Consider the following 24,088-nt stretch of genomic DNA (forward strand, 5'->3'; position numbering starts at 1 on the left):
TTTTAACTCACACTATGAATTGGAAAGCATTCCCTCTTATTCAAGAATCTTGGAAATATTTCAAAGAACTGCTATCATTTCTCCATTAAATATTTTGTAGGATTCATTACTGAAGCCATTTGGGCCTGGAGTTTTATGTGGGATAGTATTTCTACACAAATTCAATGTCTTTCATAGATATAGGCTGTCTATTTCTTCTTAAGTGAGCCTTGCTAATTTGCGTCTTTCAAGGAATTTGTCAATTTCATCAAAGTTGTTGAATTTATTGGCATAATGTTGTGCATAATAGTCCCCTATTTTAACATCTGTAGATGCTGTAGTGATGCCACTTTTCTCATTCCTGATATTGGACATTTTTTTAAATCTTCTTTCTTCTTTTGGCTTAAAGTTTTTATCAATTCTACTGATCTCAAAGAATTCTTTTGTTTCGTTGTTTTTCTTCATTGATTTCCTATTTGTATTTCACTGTTTTCTGCTCAGTCCTGTATTTTTTCTTTTCATCTCTAATTTTTTGTTTTCATTTACTCTTGTTTTTCTAGAGTCTTAATGTAGAAACTTGACTTTTCGGTGCAAGAAGTATTTCTTTTTCTAATAGAGGCATTTTGTACTATAAATTTGTAAGTACTACTACTACCTTAGTGACATCCCACAAATGTTAATATTTTATGTTTTTATTTACATTCAGTTCAAATATTTTCTAAATTACCTTTTGACCCAGAAATTACTTGGATGTGTGCTATATAGTTTCCAGAGATTTGAGGATTTTTCCAGAGACCTCTATGTTACTGATTTTACACTTAATTCCTTTGTAGTCCTTGAACATATGGTATATGACTTGAATCATTTGAAATTTATTGAGACCTTTTTTAACCCAAAATTTAATCTATTGTGGAAAATGTTCTGTGTGCATTTGAAAAATATATATATTATGATACTGTTGGTTGCAGTGTTTTATTCAATGTCAGTTAAGTTTTTGATATTTTTATTAAACTCTTTTATATCCTTAATGATTTTCTGTCTGTGTGTTCTATCAATAACCTAGAGAGGAGTGTTGAAATCCTTTTATTTCTAAAACTTATCTTTGTTCCTCTGTATTTATTGTGTCCTTTTTCTCTGGATACTTTAAAGATCATTTATTTATCACCAGTTTTCTACAATTTGATTATATGTTGTTATTGTTTCCTTCATGTTTCTTATGCTTTGGGTTTATTGACCTCCTGGGACCTGTGAGTTTACAGTTTTCATTAAATTTAGAAAATTGGCCCTATGTCTTCAAATATTCTCTTCTTTATCCCTGTTCTTCTCTACTTGTTAGGGAACTGGGGTTTTACATATATTAGACTGCTTGAAGTTGGTCCTACAGCTAACTGGTACTCTGTTTATATTTTCTCATTCTTCTTTCCCTGTTTCATTTTGCACAGTTTCTATAACTATGTTTTCAATTTAAAATACTGTTCTTATATCTGACATTAATTCCATCAAGTATACTTTCATTTTAGACATTGTAGTTTCCATCTCTAGATGTTTTATTCTAGTCTTTATGGTATCATTCACTTACTACTTTACATGTTTAATCTTTCTTTTAACTTCTTGAACATATGGAATATGGTTATAATAATACTTCTAATGTCATTGTCATTAATTCTATAGTCTGTGTTCTTTCTGCCTTTGTTTAGATACATTGACTTTTCTCCTTAGTATGGGTTGTACTATTCAGTTTCCTTGCATTTCTGGTAATTTTTATCAGATGCTACACATTTTTTAAAATATTATTTATTGTCAGATTGACTTACATACAACACCCAGTGCTCATCCCAACAAGTGACCTTCTCCATGCCCAACACCCACTTTCCCCTCTTCCCCAGCCCCCATCAACCCTCAGTTTGTTCTCAGTTCTTAAGAGTCTCTTATGGTTTGCCTCCCTCCCTCTCTGTACTTTTTTTTTTCTCTGTCTCCTCCCCCATGGTCTTCTGTTAAGTTTTTCAATATCCACATATGAATGAAAACATATGGTATCTGTCTTTCTCTGCCTGACTTATTTCACTTAGCATAATACCCTCCAGTTCCATCCACATTGCTGCAAATGGCCAGATTTCTTTCTTTCTCATTGCCAAGTAGTATTCCATTGTATATATAAAACACATCTTCTTTATCCATTCATCATCAGTTGATGGACATTTAGGCTCTTTCCATAATTTGGCTATTGTTGAAAGTGCTTCTATAAACATTGGGGTACAAGTGCCCCTATGCATCAGCACTCCTGTATCCCTTGGGTAAATTCCTAGCAGTGCTATTGCTGGGTCATAGGGTAGATCTATTTTTAATTTTATGAGGACCCTCCACACTGTTTTCCAGAGCAGCTGGACCAGTTTGCATTCCCACCAACAGTGCAAGAGGGCATTTCTCCACATCCTCTCCAGCATCTATAGTCTCCTGATTTGTTCATTTTAGCTACTCTGACCGGTGTGAGGTGGTATCTGAGTGTGGTTTTGATTTGTATTTCCCTGATGATGAGTCACATTGAGCATCTTTTCATGTGCCTTTTGGCCATCTGGATGTCTTCTTTGGAAAAGTGTCTATTCATGTCTTCTGCCCATTTCTTCACTGGATTATTTGTTTTTTGTGTGTGGAGTTTGGTGAGTTCTTTATATATTTTATATACTAGCCCTTTATCCGATATGTCATTTGCAAATATCTTTTCCCATTCCATAGGTTGCCTTTTAGTTTTGTTGATTGTTTCCTTTGCAGTGCAGAAGCTTTTTATCTTGATGAGGTCCTAATAGTTCGTTTTTGCTTTTAATTCCCTTGCCTTTGGGTATGTGTCAAGTAAGAAATTGCTGCAGCTGAGGTCAAAGAGGTTTTTTTTCCTGCTTTCTCCTCTAGGGTTTTGATGGTTTCCTTTCTCACATTCAGGTCCTTCATCCATTTTGAGTTTATTTTGTGTATGGTATAAGAAAGTGGTTTAGTTTCATTCTTCTGCATGTTGCTGTCTAGTTCTCCCAGCCCCATTTGTTAAAGAGACTGTCTTTTTCCATTGGATATTCTTTCCTGCTTTGTCAAAGATTAGTTGGCCATACATTTGTGGGTCCAATTCTGGGGTCTCTATTCTCTTCCATTGGTCTATGTGTCTGTTTTTGTGCCAATACCATATTCCTGATGATTACAACTTTGTAGTAGAGGCTAAAGTCTGGGATTGTGATGCCTCCCATTTTGGTTTTCTTCTTCAATATTACTTTGATTATTTGGGGTCTTTTGTGGTTCCATACAAGTTTTGTGGTTCCATACAAATTTTAGGATTGCTTGTTCTAGCTTTGAGAAGAATGCTGGTGCAATTTTGTTTGGGGTTGCATTGAATGTGTAGATTGCTTTGGGTAGTATTGACATTTTGACAATATTTATTCTTCTAATCCATGAGCATGGAATGTTTTCCATTTCTTTGTATCTTCCTCAATTTCCTTAATAAGCTTTCTATAGTTTTCAGCATACAGATCTTTTACATCTTTGGTTAGGTTTATTCCTAGGTGTTTTAGGATTCTTGGTTCAATTGTGAATGGAATGAGTTTCTTTATTTCTCTTTCTGTTGAATTATTATTGGTGTATAAAAATGAAACCGATTTCTGTACATTAATTTTGTATCCTGCGACTCTGCTGAATTCATGTATCAATTCTAGCAGACTTTTGGTGGAGTCTGATGGATTTTCTATGTAGAGTTTCATGTGGTCTGTGAAAAGTGAAAGTTTGGCTTCATCTATGCCAATTTCGATGTCTTTGATTTCATTTTGTTGTCTGATTGCTGATGCTAGGACTTCCAACACTATGTTAAACAACAGCGGTGAGAGTGGACATCCTTGTCATGTTCCTGATCTCAGGGGGAAAGCTCTCAGTTTTCCCCCATTGAGGATGGTATTAACTGTGGGCTTTTCATAAATGGCTTGTATGATGTTTAAATATGTTCCTTTTATCCCGACTTTCTTGAGGATTTTCATCAGAAAGGATGCTGAATTTTGTCAAATGCTTTTTCTGCATCGATTGACAGGACCATATGGTTCTTATCTTTTCTTTTATTAATGTGATGTATCACACTGATTGATTTGCAAGTATTGAACTAGCCCTGCAGCCCAGGAATGAATCCCACTCGATCATGGTGCATAATTCTTTTTATATGCTGTTGAGTTTGAGTCGCTAGTATCTTGTTGAGAATTGTTGAGGGATGTTAGCCTGTAGTTCTCTCTTTTTGCTGGGTCGCTGTCTGGTTTGGGAATCAAAGTAATGCTGGCTTCATAGAATGAGTCTGGAAGGTTTCCTTCCCTTTCTATTTTTTGGAACAGCTTGAGAAGGATAGGTATTAACTCTGCTTTAAATGTCCGGTAGAATTCCCCAGGGAAGCCATATGATCCAGGACTCTTATTTGTTGGGAAATTTTTGATGTCCAATTCAATTTCTTCACTAGTTATGGGTCTGTTCAAATTCTTTAATTCTTCCCGTTTGAGTTTTGGTAGTGTGTGGGTGTTTAGGAATTTGTCCATTTCTTCCAGGTTGTCCAGTTTGTTGGCGTATAATTTTTCATAGTATTCCCTAATAATTGCTTGTATTTCTGAGGGATTGGTTGTAATAAATCCATTTTCATTCGTCATTTTATCTATTTGGGTCCCCTCTCTTTTCTTTTTGAGAAGCCTGGCTACAGGTTTATTGATTTTGTTTATGGATGCTACACATTTTGAATTGTATCTTAATGATGTTTGATAACTTCTTCCTATAAATATTTTTTGTGGTTTCAATCTTTGTAAAAGCATTTCTTTTTTACAAATCTAGCTAAAGTGGTTGTTTCTTCCACTACCCGCTGTATTATTTTTTGTTACATCACTGTCTTTGCCCTTTGTTACATGAGTAATCATTTGCATGTATTTGTTCATTTCTGTTTTTATTATTTATCTCATATCCTGATAGACAGTCAGGTCTATGAAGGAAAGTGTCACTGCTGTCTTTTTATTTTTAATACCTTACACAATGTTTAGCACATAATAATTGCTCAATTAAAAATGATTGATTTTTAGATTTCTGCTATTTTAACATCATGTGTTAACATTTTGTTTGAGGGACTTAACATTCTTAGCAACATTTGAATTTTACTCTAATACATGTAAAATATAAACAATTTTTGAGCTTTACAGTTCTGATTCTATGAAATTATTATTGATTAGCCTGACTGTATTTTAAGGAAATTTAAAGCAGTATATTTTCTCTGAATTTCTTTATGAAATATTCTACTAAAATGAATAGTTCATGGAAATACATTTGTATGTACAATTTAGAAGAATGCATAATGTCTTTCATTTGAATTTTTAACAAGAAATCTATAACTAAATAGTTAACATGTGAATAAGTGTCAGACCCATTATTTCCTTCAACCACTTCCCGAGATTATTAAAATTAAGGTTTTGGTACCATGTAATAAATTCCATGTTTCAGCTTGCTGTAACAATTTCTCAAGTTTTTCCTCATTCCCATACAATTTACTTTCCAATAAAATGACACTTTGCATCTTAAAAAATTTTGCAAAAAACAAATGTCACTGACACAGATTTTTATTATTGTTCAAAACTTTAGGTATTATTCATATTTGAGCCAGCTAGTTCTTTTGAACAGAGCATATTAGAAAGACCTAGAATTATATATTCATTTATTTCATGGGCCAGTTAGCTTGACACAAAGAATCCATCTGTTCCATTGCACAAGAAGGAATTCCTTTTTAAAGACAGCTTTATTATAAATACATATCAGGGATTATATGAGTCACCAAATAAGAGTGTGAATGGCTCATTCCAAATTTCTCATGGCAAATAATAAAAGAAAATATCATTGAACTATAGTTTTAATATTTTAAGTCAGCAACATAATTTTATCCAGAATATTACATGTCAGAGTATAATAATTATCACATATTTTTTTAGTCCTTGGTGATTTCTCTGGAAGTTAGAAAAAATCATATCAAAAGTGTTTTGAGGAAAATGCTTACATGCCAACACTCTTGAGGAATAAATAGGAAACATTCTTTAGTTTGCAACTATATATATATATATATATATATATATATATATATATATATATATATGTATGTATTCGCAGGGTGACTTTTTGCATGCTTTTATTTACAAAGAAAGAGTATACTTATTGGAAATTGGAGACCCTTAGACTTATGTATTTATATCACATCTTCTTTATCCACTCATCTATTGATGGCACTTGGAATGCTTCTATAATTTGGCTATTATAAATAATTTGCAATAAACATAGGGGTGCATACATCTTTTCAAATTAATATTTTTGTATTCTTTGGATAAATACTCAGTAGTGTGATTACTGAATCCTAGGGTAGTTCTATTTTTATTTATTTCATTTTAATAATTAATTTTTCTTTTTAAGTAATTCAACATGGTGAATTACTTTTTAAGTAATTCAAGCAACATGGTGCTTGAACTCACGATCCTGAGATCAAGAGTGCATGTTCTACTAAGTAAGCCAGCCAGGCACCCCAGGATAGTTCTATTTTTAATTTTTTGAGGAATCTCCATGCTGTTTTCCACCATGGCTGTACCAGTTTGCATTGCCACCAATAGTGCAGGAGGGTTTCCCTCTTTCCACATCCTTGCCAACACCTGTTGTTTCTTGTGTTGTTGATTTTAGCCATTCTGACAGGTGTGAGGTGATATCTCATTGTGGTTTTGATTTGAATTTCGCTGATAATGAGTGATGTTCAGAATCTTTTCATGTGTCTGTTTAGGGGAAAAACATTTTTAATCCAGATAAGTAGCAGATTATGTGACAACCTAAATGATGGACAGGTGTACTTCTCAGAAGAAATAACATAAATATATTCTTTTTATTCCCAACTGCCATCCTAGGTAAAACATGTTAATGCTGCTTGAAACATAAACCTTACTTTAAAAAATCTGAATCGAAATCCAAGATTTTAGGATAAATGATCAGAGAAATAGCCATTAGCCTGTTATGAAAGGGATGCAGAGAATAACAGTACATATAAAAATGAATCTGTTCTCTATTCTCTTAGTCACTTATATCTAGTTAATGCTAATTTTTGAGCCAAGAAGAAAACCTCATTGAAGCATAGAAAAGTCTACTTGCAGGTTATATCATTCACAGGGAGGAGCTAGTTGTCAGCAAACTGTCTCTTGACTGTGTTTTAAGGTTAAAGGTAAGAAATGAAAGTTGTGAGTGTGATCTAATTGCAGTGTGTACTATGTATCACATTAGTATGTGGTACTTATAAAGGGTATTTCCAGCCTGAAAGGGAGTGGATGTTAAGGGGAAAGGTCGTCTTTTGATAAACAGTAGTTCTTAATTTTAATGTAGTCAAATTCACCTATCTTTTCTTCTTTACTTTGTATTATTTCTGAAGATTATCCCAGTGCATTTTCTGAACTATGTTACACTAACTTTTTCACTTTTTCTTCGAGACAATACAGTATGTTAGGCTCATGTTTGTTATCAGTTTAATATGTCTTGTTAATTTGCCATGGACCACTAAAAACAATCTGTTTATTATTTCTGCCAATACTTTTGATCTTAGTGCTTTCTAATCTGTTTTTCCTTAGTTTCCATATATTTTTGTCTTTACAAAATCTTCTTTAAAGCCCCATTAAAATAGAAAGATAGCAGGTCTCTAATCTACTTTATCCTTTAAGCTTGTTATCCTATGAAAGAAATTAAATAAAGTACAGTGGATTGCATACACACTTATAAATTATGTAATAAGCTTATCTTTATTCAAGCAATTAATCTTTCTCTTTTGGAAAAACCCAAAGGGAAATAACCCAAGTTGTCTTATATTTCCAAGAAATAGCATGTCCAAAACACTGGAATTTGGCTGCTTACTCTATCTCAAATGTCAGAAAAAAATCTTCTAAACACCATAGAACTTTTCTTTTAAATACATTTATTGGAATAATCTAACTAATAAATATTTAGCTACCTCTAGAAAATAGCGTAAGATGATATACTTCTATATTCATGTAGAAAACAGCATAACGATACACTTCTATATTATAGAAAACATGTGCTATTTATATATTTACAGGAAAAAAATCCCATGAGAGTTTCTTTCCAAATGCCTTTAATTTATTTGGAGAATGGGAAAAGATGGTAAATATATACATGTGTGGTCTTTCCCCTTTTCACTGGTAACCAAACCTCTAAATTGTTAGAGGCAGCAATATATCTGGATAAAATACTATGTATGTTACTCATTGGAAGTTTAGCTTTATCAGAAATTATTCTGCATTGGTTTTGGTCCTTTTAAGCATATTTTAAGAAATTTATTATTTGTTTTTAATTTTTTTAATGTTTATTTATTTTTGACAGAGAGAGAGACAGAGCATGAGCGGGGGGATGGGCAGAGAGAGAGAGGGGGAGACATGGAATTGGAAGCAGGCTCCAGGCTCTGAGCTGTCAGCACAGAGCCCTATGCGGGGCTCGAACTCACAGACCGCAAGATCATGACCTTAGCCGAAGTCGGATGCTCAACTGACTGAGCCACCCAGGCGCCCCATATTTTAAGAAATTGAAATACTTTAAGTATTTCCTAACTTATCAAAACCCTCTATTGACATCCTAGCAATAAAACGATAAAATTAAGCTTCCTTTTACTTCTCCCAAACATCTCCCAATCTTAAAAATATATCTAATGATTTTTTAAAATATTTTCAAGGTTTCTAACATATATACCTTTTCTGTAAGTCCTACAGTTGTTTGGCCTTGTGTTTCTATATATTAAATGAGTTCATTACTTACCAGTTTCCTCCCTTCCTTTTCCCCTTCCTTCCTTCTTCCCTTCCTTAATGTTTTGCCATGAGCTTCTCTGTTCTTTAGTTCCTTATTTTGATTCAATTTTATTTGGCTCTATTTTAACACAATGTGGTGTTTTATTGCTCTGTTTTGTTTTATTCCAGAAAGAGGTTGTGGGTGCCGTATTTCCTGAAAATGATTTTTGTATCTTTATAAAGTTAGCTTCATATAAAACTCTAGGATTGCACCTTCTCTCAGAACTTTTAAGTTTTTTTTTTTTTTTTTGTTTGTTTCTTTGTTGATTTCTATTTTGGAAGAACCGAAGTCTATTTACCTGTTGGAAGGGATTTGGATTCCCAGAGGCTGCTTTGTATACCCTTAAGTTCATTAGGTTTTCCATGGTCTTTTTGATGTGTGAGGTTGCCTAGGCTAAAATTCCCTCTTACTCAGTCAAACACTAATCTAGATGTTGCTCCAAGGATATTTTATAGATATGATTGAAGTACATAATTGGTTGACTTTAAGTAAGGGAGATTATCTGGGCAGGCCTGAAATAATCAGGTGAAAGGCCTTTAAAGCAGAGCTGAGGCCTCCCTGAGGAAGAAATTCTGCCTATGGACAGTGACCTCAGCTATGCCCAAGAATTCCAGCCTGCCCTTCTTGATAGTCTGCTCTATGAATTTAGGACTTGTCTACCTAGTCCCCACAAGTGTATAAGCAACACATCAGAAATGTCTTTCTGCCTCTCTAGTTGAATACTGACTGATAAAAATTATCTAAAAATGTGGAATTGGGAAGTCTGTGGAGACAAAGATATTGAGGACTCTGATAGTGAAAGTCTGGATTGGCTTGAACAGACAGTTAGTGGGATTATGGAGGTTAATGATTCTGCTAATTAGAATATAGAAGGAAGTGAGGAGCATGGTAGAGAAAATCTAAATCACCTTAGAGAATGCCTAAATCACAGACTGTTAGTGGAAATATGGAAGTTAAATGTACTGCTACTGGGGGCTCAAAAGGAAATGAGGAACACCTGATTAGAAATTAGGGGAAAGGAGATCTTTATTATATTGTGGCAGAAATCTCAGTGTAATAATGTCCTATAGTTATGTAGAGACTAGAGTTTGGAAGCTATGACCTTGGACATTCAACTAGGAGATTTCTAAGCAGAGTTGAAAGTGCAGCCTGGTTACTTTTTGCAGCTTATAGTAAAATGCAAGAGGATAAATTGAGAAAAAACTGGAACCCGAAATAGATGATTTGGGAAATTTTCAACTCATTCAAATTGTGAAAGATGCTAAAACTAAGACTTCACTATCAGGAAAAAACATGCTCTATAGGAAAAGCTGAGAGTATGGCTAGACAACATTTTGCTAATACGTCAGAAAGATTAAAAAAAAGACAATTTAGTTACACAAAGGTTCTTTGAAGAGAGAAAAATATGTGATTAATAGAAACTCTCAGTTATCTATGCAGAAGTCACAAATGGGGGTAAGATATTTTAGGAAGGATGTATGGAGAAGCCTCTTGTCTAACGGAATGAATCTATGTAACATACATGGAAAAACCACAAGGTTCTTGAGAATTTAATACCAGCAGAACCTGGTCAGTTTTGACCAAAAAGGACAAAAACATTATGAAATGAAAGAAAGCTCCTGGACACCCAGAAGTATATAGGCAGGAAACAGACTGATAAAACTACTCTGCTATGATTCCATGCTACCCTTCATGAAAAAGGAAAAATGATTCAGAGGGCAGAGATGAAAAGTACAGACGATTATTTCCAACCCTTGAAATCTAATGGAGTTTATCCAGCTGGATTTCAAAAACACTTCCCCCCCCACCCCATTTTCTCTCTTTTGAATGGAAATATCTTAGCTGTTATCGTATGCTTGTTTCAGCATTGTACTTTGGGAGCAGACAATGTGTTCTTAAGTTTCAGAGGTCCATACATAGAGAGGAATTGTGCCCCAGGATGGATTATACCCAGAGCATCACCCATACCAAATTTAGATGATTTTTAAAAAAAAAAATTTTTTAATATTTATTTCTGAGACAGAGAGACGCAGAGCATGAGCGGGGGAGATGGCAGAGAGAGAGGGAAACACAGAATCAGAAGCAGGCTCCAGGCTCTGAGGTGTCAGCACAGAGCCTGATGTGGGGCTTGAACTCACAAACTGTGAGATCATGACCTGAGCCAAAGTCGGACGCTCAACCGACTGAGCCACCCAGGCGCCCCTAGATGATTTTGATGATGAGTTTGGGGACTTTTGAACTGATGAGATTTTTGGATTTTGATTTGATGCTATCAATGGTAGAGACTTAAGTGACATTGGGATGAGGTGAATATGCATGTGAGACAGACATTAACCTTGATTCCTTTGGCTCTATCTCTAAGCCATTCTGAGGTGTGGACTGGGACTGGGTATCTCAGTTACTTTTCCTGCTTCTCCTGTGTTCCATCTACACAGATAGGTCTTGTCATTTCCTCAAAAGGTCCCTGGAGGGGTCCTTCAGGACCATGATTCTTCCCTTCAGACACATCTGTCTCGTCCAAGATTTGAAGAAGTTTGTGTCAGCTGTAGATATTCTCTCTCATTTAGGTCTCAATTTCATTGTTTCTGTCAAATACTTTTCAGATTATTTAGAGGTTGTGGGAACTTTAATTTTTTACTAAATATGTTTATATATTTATATTTTTGGTGTGTTAAAACTGTTTTGGGGGGGCGGTTATCATGGGATAGGAGAAAAGAAAAAAAATTCTTTCACTCTACTACCTTTAACCAGGGATATTATTACCCGTAAGTATACCTGTAAATATATTGAGCCAGGAAACTGGACATTTGTTAAATAAGTTAATTCTTTCATTTACTAATTAACTTGTACTCAATCTTGTTTCAGAAGGAATTTAGATTCATTTAAGATTTTTGATAATGAATAAACAGACCTCAAGTCATAGAATTCTTTACTGGTATTAAGAAATCTAAATTAACCTGGCAAATGAACTCCAAAAAGCCAAATAAATTGCTCAGTTCTAAAAGCACTCACTGTTTAAAAATTTAGTACATAAAATAATATTTAAAACCTCATTTATGTAGTATTCATTTGGAAAATCCATCAGGAAAGATTCTTAGTTATTTAGAGTTCATATTTTACTGTATGAAACAGAATGGTATTATTTTGGCCTCCTGTATCTGGAGAGAGTCCTAAGCACATGAGGGGTAAAGTAAATCTTTGGATTTTTTTGATAATATTTTTTGCATGGCAGACTGACATAACTGTTGAGTAAAGGTATAGAGCTAAGTTTGTTTTATTGTTATTATTTTTTAATTTAATGTTTATTTTTTGAGAGAGATAGAGAGTGCAAGTGGAGGGAAGGGGCAGAGAGAGAGAGACACACACACACAGAATCCAAAACTCCAGGCTCTGAGCTGTCTGCACAGAGCCTGACAACAGGGCTCAAACTCAGGAGCCGAGCCATGAGATCATGCCCTGAGCCAAAGACTGACACTCAATGAACTGAGCCACCCAGGTGCCCCAAGTTTGTTATATTCAATTGCCAGTTACTATAATTTTCAGTAAGAGATTGAGATAGTAGGGGGCAATAATACTTAAAACACTGAATTGTGAAATAACTCCAACTTTCTTCCCAGTATACTCAAAAAAAATTTTTTTGAAGCATTTATTCATTTTTGAGAGTGAGAGAGACAGAGCATGAGTGGGGGAGGGGCAGAGGGAGAAGGTGACAGAATCCGAAGCAGGCTTCAGGCTTTGAGCGTCATCACAGGCTTGAACTCAAGGATTGGGAGATCATGACCTGAGCTAAAGTTGGACGCTTAACCGACTGAGCCACCCAGGCGTCCCTCCCCAATATACTTTTCAAAACTGATATTACTAATGAATGGCCTGAATATTTGTTGGATTTCACCTGACCCTTAAGAATATGTATATATATGGGAAAATGACAAAAAAGATGACAGTATGTGGCAAGAAAAACAAGAGGATTGGGGAATTCATATTTGATTTAACAATTTAAGGTAACTATATTTATTTGGAGTTTTTATGCTTCCAATCTAGGAGGTAAATTTCTTTATGAAAATATTCTTCCAAAGAAAGTGAAAAGACATATCTTTTGAATTATGTATGGTGAGCTCATTGTATGTATGCCACTGTGCTCTTAAGTTTTAAGAATGTTTTGTGGTATTGTGTTCTCTCAAAGTAAAGGCATTCAAAGTAAGGTGAGAGGAGAATTTGTCTTTAGTCAGAGTAGAGTCATGTTAATGGATTTAATCTGGCCATCCTGAGACTCAGACCTTAAGAGAAAAATGAAGGGCATTTTTTAAAAGTTTATTTATTTATTTTGAGAGAGATGGAGAAAGTGCAAGCAGGTGATGGGCAGAGATGGAGGGAGAATCTCAGGTAGGCTCCGTGCTGTCAGCACAGAGCCCATGTGGGGCTCGAACTGATGAAACCATGAGATTGTGACCTGAGCCAAAATCGAGAGTCAGACACTTAACTAACTGAGCCACCCAGCCGCCCTTGAAGGACATATTTTTAAAATGGAATACTTTATATTAACCAGAATACCCCAATCATTTATGAGACAATGTTTGCATTACTTCTAGTACATAGACAACCACACACAAACACACACACACATAGGCACTTTTTTGTAGTTGTTTTGATTGTGATTTTTAAAAACTCTTTGAATCATATTCTTTTTCTGTTACATATTTTAGCAAGTTTTTCTAATGACTGTTAATTATCATATGCTTATTTTATGACCTGTAGCCATATTGTACTATCTAAAATCATAATAGTTTTCAGCTGATCTTGTTGACTTTTATTAGTATGTAATTGTTTCCCTGAAAATAATGATATTGTGATATTTTTCATAATTATGCATCTATCATATAGGATGTGACTTTGTGATATATTTTTCTTGGCTTTTGCATTGGCTAGACCTTTTGAGACCTTAGATAATAATGATAAGGATGGACATTGTTATTTCTTCACTGATTTTAATGTTATATACTATTGATGGTTATTTTAAGTGTTCTCTTCCAAGTTTACTAGATATCTTTATGAAGAGATTTTTTTTAGTTTTATTAAATACCTTTTCAACATCTATAAAAATAATTTACATTTTATTTGATCTATCATATTACAGCTTGAATCTTTGTTCCTCCTTAGGTATTATTATTTAAATATGTTGTTGGGTTTTTCATGGTTTTCAGGTTTTTAGATGTAAAGTTATCTTACTCTTTGTTGTTTAATAACAAAGATGCTTCTTTTCCAAAGATTTTGAAAAAATCTTTTTAAAGCATTTTTTAAAAATGTTTTTTTAAAAAAGATTTTTAACATAAATTTATCATTGAGCATTTCTTTAGCAATTTAATTTAGGTTTTAACAGACCATTTGTTTTTACATAGGCTTTTAGAAAAAGCCCATCATAAGGAATCTTTATAATTCTATTGGAATTATTAACCAGTTATTTTATTGTTTTGTGTAGCTATATAATTTATGTGTAGTAGTACGATCTGTATTTTTATCTAAGTTTCATGAAGACAGAAAATGGGAAATGTCTTTTAGCCTTTTTTATCAAATACTTGAAAATGCATTTGCTTTTAATTGTAAAGAGTAAAAATAAAATGGGAATAAAATTAAAATGTTAGCATATTTCTTTATGAACTCTCTATGTTTGTTCTGATTAGAAGTGAACCTTTTGAAATAACTGTACTTTTATTATTGAATAATCCAATGGCTGCAATTTTATAGTTTTATATTTAATAGCATAATTTTTATTGGATTTATAAAGATATATGTCAAAGACACAGTTTTCTAATATTTAACCTTTGAATTATGTAGTAAAGAACATTCTGAAAAATTCACAATATGTGCCTGTTAACATGAACTGAGGAGATTTAAAAGTAGTAATATTTGCTATATTTTAATAATTTTTAAATTAATATTTGCTATCTTTAACAAATTTTTAATTGGTGTACGTCCTTATTTTATATTCTTTATTCTCAGTCAAGTGCTAGTGACATTTTCGCTCTTCTTTAAAGTGAGTAATAGCAGTATTTAACTATAATATGAAAGATCAATAGTCCTTGCATTTATTTTTGCAGGTCATATCATCCAGTGGCAGATTGTTTAACTGCTTTCAACCATCTTGCCCTTTGGTTTCAAACCTTAACATCTTGCTCTTCCACTAATGATCGTTAAGATCTTCTATTTCTTAAAAGAAATTAAATATAAGAAAGTTTCATTAATTTAAGAATGGGGAGGCTTTACATTCATCTCCTTTGTTCAAGACATAGATAATTTTTACACTGATAAATTGGTAGCCTTCTTTAAAATTTACTAATAAATAGGGGCGCCTGTGTGACTCAGTCGGCTAAGTGGCTGACTTCAGCTCAGGTCATGATCTCCTGGTTTGTGAGTTTGAGCCCTGCGTCAGGCTCTGTGCTGACAGCTCAGAGCCTGGAGCCTGCTTCAGATTCTGTGTCTCCCTCTCTAACCCCCCCCCCCGTTCATACTCTCTCTCTCTCTCAAAAATAAATAAACATTAACAAAAAAATTAATAAAAAAATAAATGTACTAATAATAGAAAAAGCTTAGATAAAATGGCATGATGAAAAAGTATGACATTCACTAATTTCAAAGCAAAGAAGATGGTTGTCACATATGTGTTGTGGCAGTGGCAAGATAGTAAAAGTACAACATTTAGAAAGTGGTCATTTACAGTGGGTTATAGTCCATTCGACCACCAGTCCAAGCTCACATTCATTAACCCCATACCAAAACCCACTATGACTGGTCAGTGGCACATGAAAGATAAATCAACGTTTTAATGAATGCATAATGTTCACAATGGAAGAAAACCTCGACTGTCACCATTGCTTTTAGCTTGTGAACTTCGTGTGCTTATGAAGGCTTTAAAGAATATTTTTACCTCGGCAATAAATTGGGCTACATAGTAGTACAGTTACTGGGAAAAGGTAAAGAATAGGCTATTTCTACCCATACTTGAAAATACTTGTTAATAATTGACATCAGTAACAAGGTCTGCCATTCTGGTTTAATGACCCAGGGTCACTAGTCAAGCTTTTTTAGCCTTCTAACTCTCCCTGATACACTTAGAATTGGTCTTGAACTTAATAATTTACATACATGCCCTTTTTAAGTATTGAGTCTATGCTGGGATTTGTGTTGAGGACAGGCCCATTAGGAAGAAACTGTCACTTTCAAAAATTTTAGAAACTCAAGGTTCCCATCATTCAATGTAAATAATGTTCTTTCATCTAAGATTACGTTGCTCTTGCATGTTTAGTGTTAAAATATCCTTTAATAATAATTTTAGAAAGGGACAAGTGTGATGATAAATGGTCTTTGTTTTTATCATTCTGATTGCTAATGTAAAGCTGCCAACTTTCAGTGTATTACCCAATTTAAAATTTTTAATATTTTATTTTTAAAGCATCTGCTCAATTTATTATTTTTAATAGAAATATTTTAATATTTATTTCATCCAGGAGTGATTTGCCACCAAGTGTTCTATTTACTACCTGTGCTCTATTGTGGTTTCTTCAGCGTTGTGGGAGAATAAAAATTATGCATATGGGATTAGATTAGCCAATTTCTGAAAGTAATAATTATTCCTTATGCTCTTTTGTATTTCCAGAATTTCCTATCATGAACATATAATGTGTTTAAAGCCATGAAATAATGTTAAAATAACCATGAAACCAGAATATTTGCCAAATACAGATAAACTCAATTAGTAAGATCCCATTGATAATATATATATTTTTTTAATCACTGTGTTCAAGTTTGGGAACCTGCCTTAAATATTCAGATTCAGGCTCTGCAGGAGGGAAGCAATGAACTGTCAATAATGCAGTGCCCTGTTTGGGAGAGGAAGGGAGGGTGCATTTTGGGGTACTCTGAAAATTCACCATCTACTACAAATATTGAACATAACAAACGTCACTTATCTGAGAGGCAGGGGAAACCTGGAGGAGGCTAAGCGGGTCACACTGGAATTTTATGCTAGTTTACATCGTTAGCAAACAAAGAGGGTTTTAATCAGTTGATTAATAATGGTGTCGATCTGAGAGATCATCAGTATTCTCTACAAAATAAATTCTTGTGAGAAGATGAATGTCAGAAAACTGCTGGAAAGAGCTGTGAGCTGCCTCTGTGAGAGAAACCATGGTGCGGACTAGCTGACTATGTTGGGACAGCTGAACAGTTAGAAAGATGGGAAGAAAACTTCAAGGGGAGAGGCCACCAGGTGACTAGCAACTCTAGAAGCCACTGACAGCCCCTGATACCCATTCCCCTGTGTTTAAAACAGTTTGGCATCCTCGTTAAGAGGACAAGCTTTGAGGTGAGACAGAATTAAGAGTAGATGCTGGCTTCACTATTTACTAGCTGTGAAGCCCTGAGAATGCTCTGCAACCTCTCTCTGCCTCAGTGTCTTAAGATTTGAGGGGCACCTGGGTGGCTCAGGTGGTTGAGCATCGGACTTCAACTCAGGTCATGATCTTGTGGTTTGCGAGCTGGAGCCCCACATTGGGTTCCATGCTGTCAGCACGGAGCCCACCTTGGATCCTCTGTCCCTCTCTCTCTGCCCCTCCCCACTTGTATGTGTGCATTTTCTCTCTCTCCAAAAAATAAACATTTACAAAAAAATATTTGATATGAGTATGATAAGATGAAATTCACAGGGCTGTCAGCAAGTTAATATATGTGCCTTTAGGATTCAGTTAGCTAGTATATATAACCTGCTTAGCACCCAAAAAACACAACCAGTTATTGTTTTATTCATTTAATTAAGAGGCCTTTTATTGATCCTTTGTAAGTATCAGGTACTCCTAGGTGATGGGTGATACAGTGTAGGTAGGTTAGCAAGCAGTCATGGACCTTGCCTGCCTGGAGCTAATAATCTGGACACAGATTTTAATCAAATAATAATATAAAAGGGTAGAATTACAAACTTCAGTAAGTATAACAGAGGAAAAGTTCCAAAAACAATAACTCTGGGATCTTAAAATGCAGAGGCTTAATCTAGTTTGGTGAGAGTCAGGGGAGTCTCTGGGGAGAGACATGAAGTGGTGTAGAAGTTACTGGGGTAATGGAGGGAAGGAGAAGGGACATGCCAGGCAGACACAACATCTTGTGCAAAGGTTCTTTAACAGGAGGAAGTAAGGTGTATTTATGAAACTGAAAGAGATCCAAGGTTGTTAGAGATGGAGGAGGTGGAGGGGCCAGAATGTTCAGCATCTTTTGGGACTTAGTAAAGGGCCAACATTCTTTTAAGAGCATCAAGAAACCAATGAATAGAAAATGGATAAAAAATACATTTTTAAAATGTTATTGTGGCTGCTGTTTAGAGATAAGATTGGAAGGGCCAAGAAGGCTATTTAGGAAACTAAGGAGTTTTTGTTGATGTAGGTGATAGCTTTTTCTAGACTCTACCATTAGATAGATGCTATTTACTGAGATAGGTAACCCTGACACAAGACTGGTTTTGGTGCATAGACTTTGAGTTGCCTCTTCGTTAGTTAAGTGGAGTTCTCAATTAGTCAACTGTACAAGTATCTTGTTTTTGCCACATTTTGTTAACTCTAAGATGTATACTTTCATATTTTAATGTTACTGAAATTAAACTATGTCTTATAATTAATGCTATGCCATAGTTAAATTTCTAGTCCTTTGCATTTCTTAGTGGTATATAAATTGATGGGGCCCTCAACATCTGTAATGTCTTAGATCCATCAAAATATTGTTATTACTAATAATTATAAGAAGGAAGACCTCCATAACACCAATTAGTAGCCCACAAGTGACCAAGTAACAAAAACTTCCAGTCCATAGCCAACAGGGACCACCAACCATCAGAGCATCCAAAACAGTGTAGGAGTGACCAGAAAGGGCAATTGCTTCAAGACAACTGACGTCTTTTCCACCTACCCACAAACAAGTAAGATGGAGGAAGAGACAGGAAACTACCATCATTACCTAAATAGGACAGAGGCTGTATCAGTGTCTGTTAAATGGAGCAGATCATATTAATAGTAATATCTAATGCTTAAATAATACTGGCTATAGATGAGGTGTTCTTCTAAGGACTAGATGTTCTTCTAAAGACTTTATGTACATTAACCCATGTATTCCTCGTAACAACATCATCATGTGGACAGCTTTACCAATGATAACTGAGCTGGAGAGAGGTTAACTAACTAGCTTCAGGTCACATAGCTCATAAATGGCAGATCCAGATTCACACTCAAGAAGTGCTGCTCCAGAGCCTCTGCTGGCAACCACTGCTCCCTCTAATGAAGATGACTAACTACTTGGTGACCTGGGAGCAATAGAGAGTTCTGGAAATTATGTGTGGGCTTTTGCCACAGAACCAGACAATGACATATATATTGAAGATCTTCAGATTTTTACTATACATGTGGCGTGGGGAGGAAGGAGGAAGGAAGAGCTCTTATTCTGGATTCTGAGAACACTACTACTATATCTGAATCCAGTATGGCAATATTGGCTTAGCAGTGCATTCAAAGGAAGGTGCTCCAATAAATAACAAAAATTATCAATATCAGCAACAAAAGTTAAATCCCTGATTTTATCTTGTGTTGACATATGTAATAAAAAGATAACATGTTTTACAAATTATATGTTTTCTATAACTAAAAATGTTTATCTGTAATCAACTTTGATATTATGAAGGAAGGTACAGTCATTCAGAAATCATATCATTTGTGTTACCTGTTGGTAAATGGTGACATTAGCAGGACTCTGAGCTAAGCCAGTAAGAAAAAGTTGTAGCTCTACATTTACCACTACAGAGATTTTAGTGTAGGCATTTTATTTTGTTTGATGGAAACATTTGTTTTTATGGAAAATATAGTGCTTATTAAAACCAATAAGCATAATCCTATCAAGCTATATTACTAAACACCCTTTTCAGGCTAAAGGAGTTAGAAAGATATAAGTGTTAGGGAGGGGAGAAACCTTAAGTACGGTTTTATCTTTTTACACTAAATAACTGCTATTATTGCTAGTCTTTCCTGCTTTCATTTTCTTTATGGTTTCAAAGAGAGAAATTCTGATCTATTTTGTTTCTTTATTTTGTGTATCATGGAAAATTTCAGTCTTATGTTTTATTTAGCTATGTGACTTCTCATCATGATGTAATGCTGCATCCTTAGACTCCCTTACAACTTTGGAAGCCCCCTCCAGCATGAAAAGCCCCCCATTCAACTTCTTTCTTTAAACATTTTTTATGTTTATTTTTGAGAGACAGAGAGACAGAGCATGAGTGGGGGAGGGGAAGAGAGCGAGGGAGACAAAGAATCCAAAGCAGGCTCCAGGCTCTAAGCTGTCAGCACAGAGCCCAATGAGGGGCTCAAACTCACGAACGGTGAGATCATGACCTGAAGCTGAAGTCAGACACTTAACCAACTAAGCCACCCAGGCATCACCTCCCCAACTTCTTGAAGAAGTATGAGCAAAAAAGTACAACAGGTTCACTCTTTAGCGCTGGTTTTATAATAGTTCAAGCCTCCTTTCTTCTGTTGACAGATGATGTTGGCAGGTGTTGACAGATATATATATATATATATATATATATATATATATATATATATATATATCATCTATAGATTTCTAAATCTACATGTAATCTGTTCACATATGTGAGGATGTCTGGGTTTTCATTTCTTTGTTTTGTTTGTTTGTTAGTTGCAAGGGAACAATTTTAAACTTTCCCTTTTAAAAGGAGGCAGAAAAGTCCCTAAGATGTGTATAATTGAAAGATGAGATAACATATTATTTATTATTTTCTGACTCTTTCATCATTTCTATTATTGAAATAATAGTAGATGAAAATTGGTAACACATTCATCTAGTACATATGACATGGTGACATATGAATGTTTTATATATCTTATATCACTTAAATGTTAGGATTATCCTAACAATAATTTTATAAGGTCAATATTATCACCTAAAGATAAACTGATTTGTCTAATATTTCACAGCTCTTAATGATGTTTTGAAAATTAGGGCCCAGGTCTGTCTGTATCAGCCAGGGTCCAGTTAGGAAATAGAAAGTACACAGTAATTTGAGCAGGAACAGTTTAATGTAAAGAATCATTAATTATGATGTGCTACTAATGCGTGAAAGGAACTGCAAAGAATTGAGGAGAGCAGATACAGGGAGTGGCTGGTACTCCAGGTCTGAAGCAGAGCACCTTTGGAGAGAACAAATTTTAAAGAGTTTCTTCCTCCACTGTGCCCCCACCTCCCAGAAGCCACATCTTCTTGGAGAGAGCATAGCTTTGGCCCAGTGAATGGCAAAGAAGTTCACTGAGGTAGGAGGCTAGGGGAACTCACAGGGAAGGCATTTTCTGGGGTTCTTGGGGAACTGTCCATAGGGAGGTGTCACACTGTGGAACTCACTGGGAGCCCATTTATGGGAAGGTGCTGCACCATGGAACTTGGTAGGAAGTTCCCAGTGTATGTGTGTGGGGTGTTCCAGGAGACACAACCCAGAAAGTGCCCTACACTGGTGGCCACTGTGCACTGCTTGGGCTTGCAGAAGAACCCAGAACCAGGAAGAGCCCCTTCATCTAGTTCCCTTCTTTGCTCTCTATGTAAGATGCTTAAAATTGTGCCTTATGGTGAAGTGTTCTAGTCTCAGAAGCAGGACTGTGAAAGTTGGATTAGGAGTGAGGTAATAGATTGATACCTGGCACACTACCCACCAACAAATCTACTTTCTTAATCATTCAAGCATTATGTCATATTGTCTTATACTTACTCTACCACAAAATATGCTATTTAACAAAATAAAGGAATATAAGAAGAAAGGGAGGAAATTAGGAAGGAAAGAAAGAAAATGTAACAGGGTTATAAGTGAAGGTTTACATCAGTATTTCTCTTTTGTTTGAGACGTTTCTAGGTAGAGTTACTTTGAATTCATTGCTCAAGAGATTGTCTTATTGAATTTTAGGCACTAGTTTATCAACCAAAAACTGAAGTTACCACCCAGAGGCCCAGGGTCCATAACCAAAGATTTTTCACTCTACAGTTCCAATTATTTTTGAATTCTAGTTTTCTCATCTACTAGCTAATGCAGGTTATGTTTGGTTGAGAATTATATGTTTGCAAATGAGAGCTTCCTTAGATAATCCAAAGCCTATTTGCATCATTTACAGAATGCAAGATTTAGGCAAGTTACTTAATTTCTCTGCATTTCAAATTCCTCATGTAAAATGGAAATAATAAGATATGTTTTATAAATGTTTTATGAAAATTAAATGTATTAGTTTTTAAAAGAACTTGGAACAATTCCTTCTATATAGTAAGTGGCATGTAAATATTTGTATGGGGTGCCTTGGTGGCTCAGTTGGTTAAGTGTCCAACTTCAGCTCAGGTCATGATCTCACTGTTCGTGGATTTGAGTCCCACATCAGACTCTGTGCTGACAGTTCAGAGCCTGGAGCCTGCTTCGGATTCTGTGTCTCCTTCTCTCTCTGCCCCTCTCCTGCTTGCTCTCGCTCTCAAAAATAAGTAAACATTAAAAAAATAAAATAAATATTTGTATACACATCATTGTATTTTCTTAAAGACCATAGCCTAGGAATATTAATTTAGTCATTCCACTTTAGAGAACTCTACATTTAGTCAACATTTTTGTCAGATTAATCTGATTTCCATTGTTTAATAGAAATTACAAATATATATATAGTTATATTATGTATAATATAAATGCTATTCATTGGTTACTTTACTTTTTTCCATACCTGTTAACAATACTACTTAAACTGATAGTGTTTAAAGATGATATTAGTAAACCCATTACTCCTTAATTTTTGCTAGGAATTATCTGCACAGTAAGATTATTGGTGAAATACCTCTGACTAAAGAAAACCCAAGTTGTCAACATAACCATTAGCATTCAAATTATTAAATAGTTTCTAATATGCATCCCTTAAAAATACATTAGACATTTTTGCAAAATGTCTAAAATTTAAAAAATATATATTCTTTTTTTTTTTTTTTTACAGAAGACCGTGACAGATATTCTCAACTCCTCAAGAAGTACAATGTGATTGAAATGTTATTTACACTCTATCCTCCTCAAGGTGCCCATGTGTTTAAAAATATACGACTTAGGTCAACTTGGCTGAGACCCATAGTAAATGGGGAAGAAGGATATAAATATATAGGTAAGATGCTGAATCTTATTATTTTTTTTATATTATAGAAGAAATGACCCTTTATCTAACTCTTATTTGTCACTTAGATGATGTAGTGTAATATCTAGGCCCTGGGGAGTATTCATTTTAGTTCTTAAGTATTATTCCTGCAGTTTAAAAAGTGTCTGTATTACACTTTGGTGTTTCTCTAGAAAGCAGAAACACACTGTGATTATTCATTCACCTAATGATGGACATTTGTGTTGCTTTCAAAAATGTGATACTCTACGGATAGTTACTATGAACATTCATTCATGCACAGGATCGTGGATAGACCTATCCTAGCATTTCTCTTAACCAAACTGTTTTCCAAAGCAGTTCTATCATTTCGTATCCCGTGCCCCCCGCCCCCTGCAGACTTCAGAGCTGCAATTGCTCCACATCAGTACTTGGTATAATTAGTTGTTCTAATTTTAGCCATCCTAATAGAGAAGTATTGGTATTCTGATGTGGATTTCATTTTTCCAGGAGATAATGATATTTAGCATGTTTTCATGTATTTGGCATTGGATATCATCATCAGCCAACTGTCCATGTTAAATTTTTTGACCATTTTTTAATATATATCTTTTATTATTGAGTGTTGAAAGTCCTTTAGATATTCTGAATATAAATCCTTTAAGATATATTCTTTGAAAATATTTTCTCCTAGTCTGTGTCTTGTATTTTCTATCTTTCAATAATATGTTTTGAAGAGAAGTTTTTAATTTTGATGAAATTCAGTTTACTACTGTATTCTTTATGTTTTTGTTGTGATAGCCAAGAAAATTGGCCAGACTTCTGGTCTCAAGGGTTTCCTCCAGAAAATTTTATACTTTTGGGTTTTATATTTCAGTGTATAATCTGTTTTGAGTGTTTTTTGTTTTTTTTTTTTTTTTTGGTACTTGGCTCAAGGCATAGATTGAAGTTCTTTTTTTTTCTTAAATTTAACATGGTGATATCCAAATATGCTAGCACTATTTGTTGAAAAGACTATCCTTCTGTTAATTACCTTTGTATTTTGG

The 24,088-nt window shown here is 34.6% G+C and overlaps 1 protein-coding gene across 3 annotated transcripts in view; it reads left to right on the forward strand.

The window, feature by feature from the left end:
• Positions 1–24,088, forward strand: part of IQCM (IQ motif containing M) — a 468,312-nt gene that overhangs the window by 368,004 nt on the left and 76,220 nt on the right. For all 3 annotated transcript variants that reach the window (XM_045466083.1, XM_045466099.1, XM_045466092.1), the window contains exon 13: positions 22,893–23,054. In XM_045466083.1, coding sequence (XP_045322039.1) covers positions 22,893–23,054 — 162 coding nt within the window. The remainder of the gene's footprint in view (positions 1–22,892; positions 23,055–24,088) is intronic.

This window comes from Leopardus geoffroyi, chromosome B1 (genome assembly GCF_018350155.1).
Source record: "Leopardus geoffroyi isolate Oge1 chromosome B1, O.geoffroyi_Oge1_pat1.0, whole genome shotgun sequence".
Taxonomy (NCBI): domain Eukaryota; kingdom Metazoa; phylum Chordata; class Mammalia; order Carnivora; family Felidae; genus Leopardus; species Leopardus geoffroyi.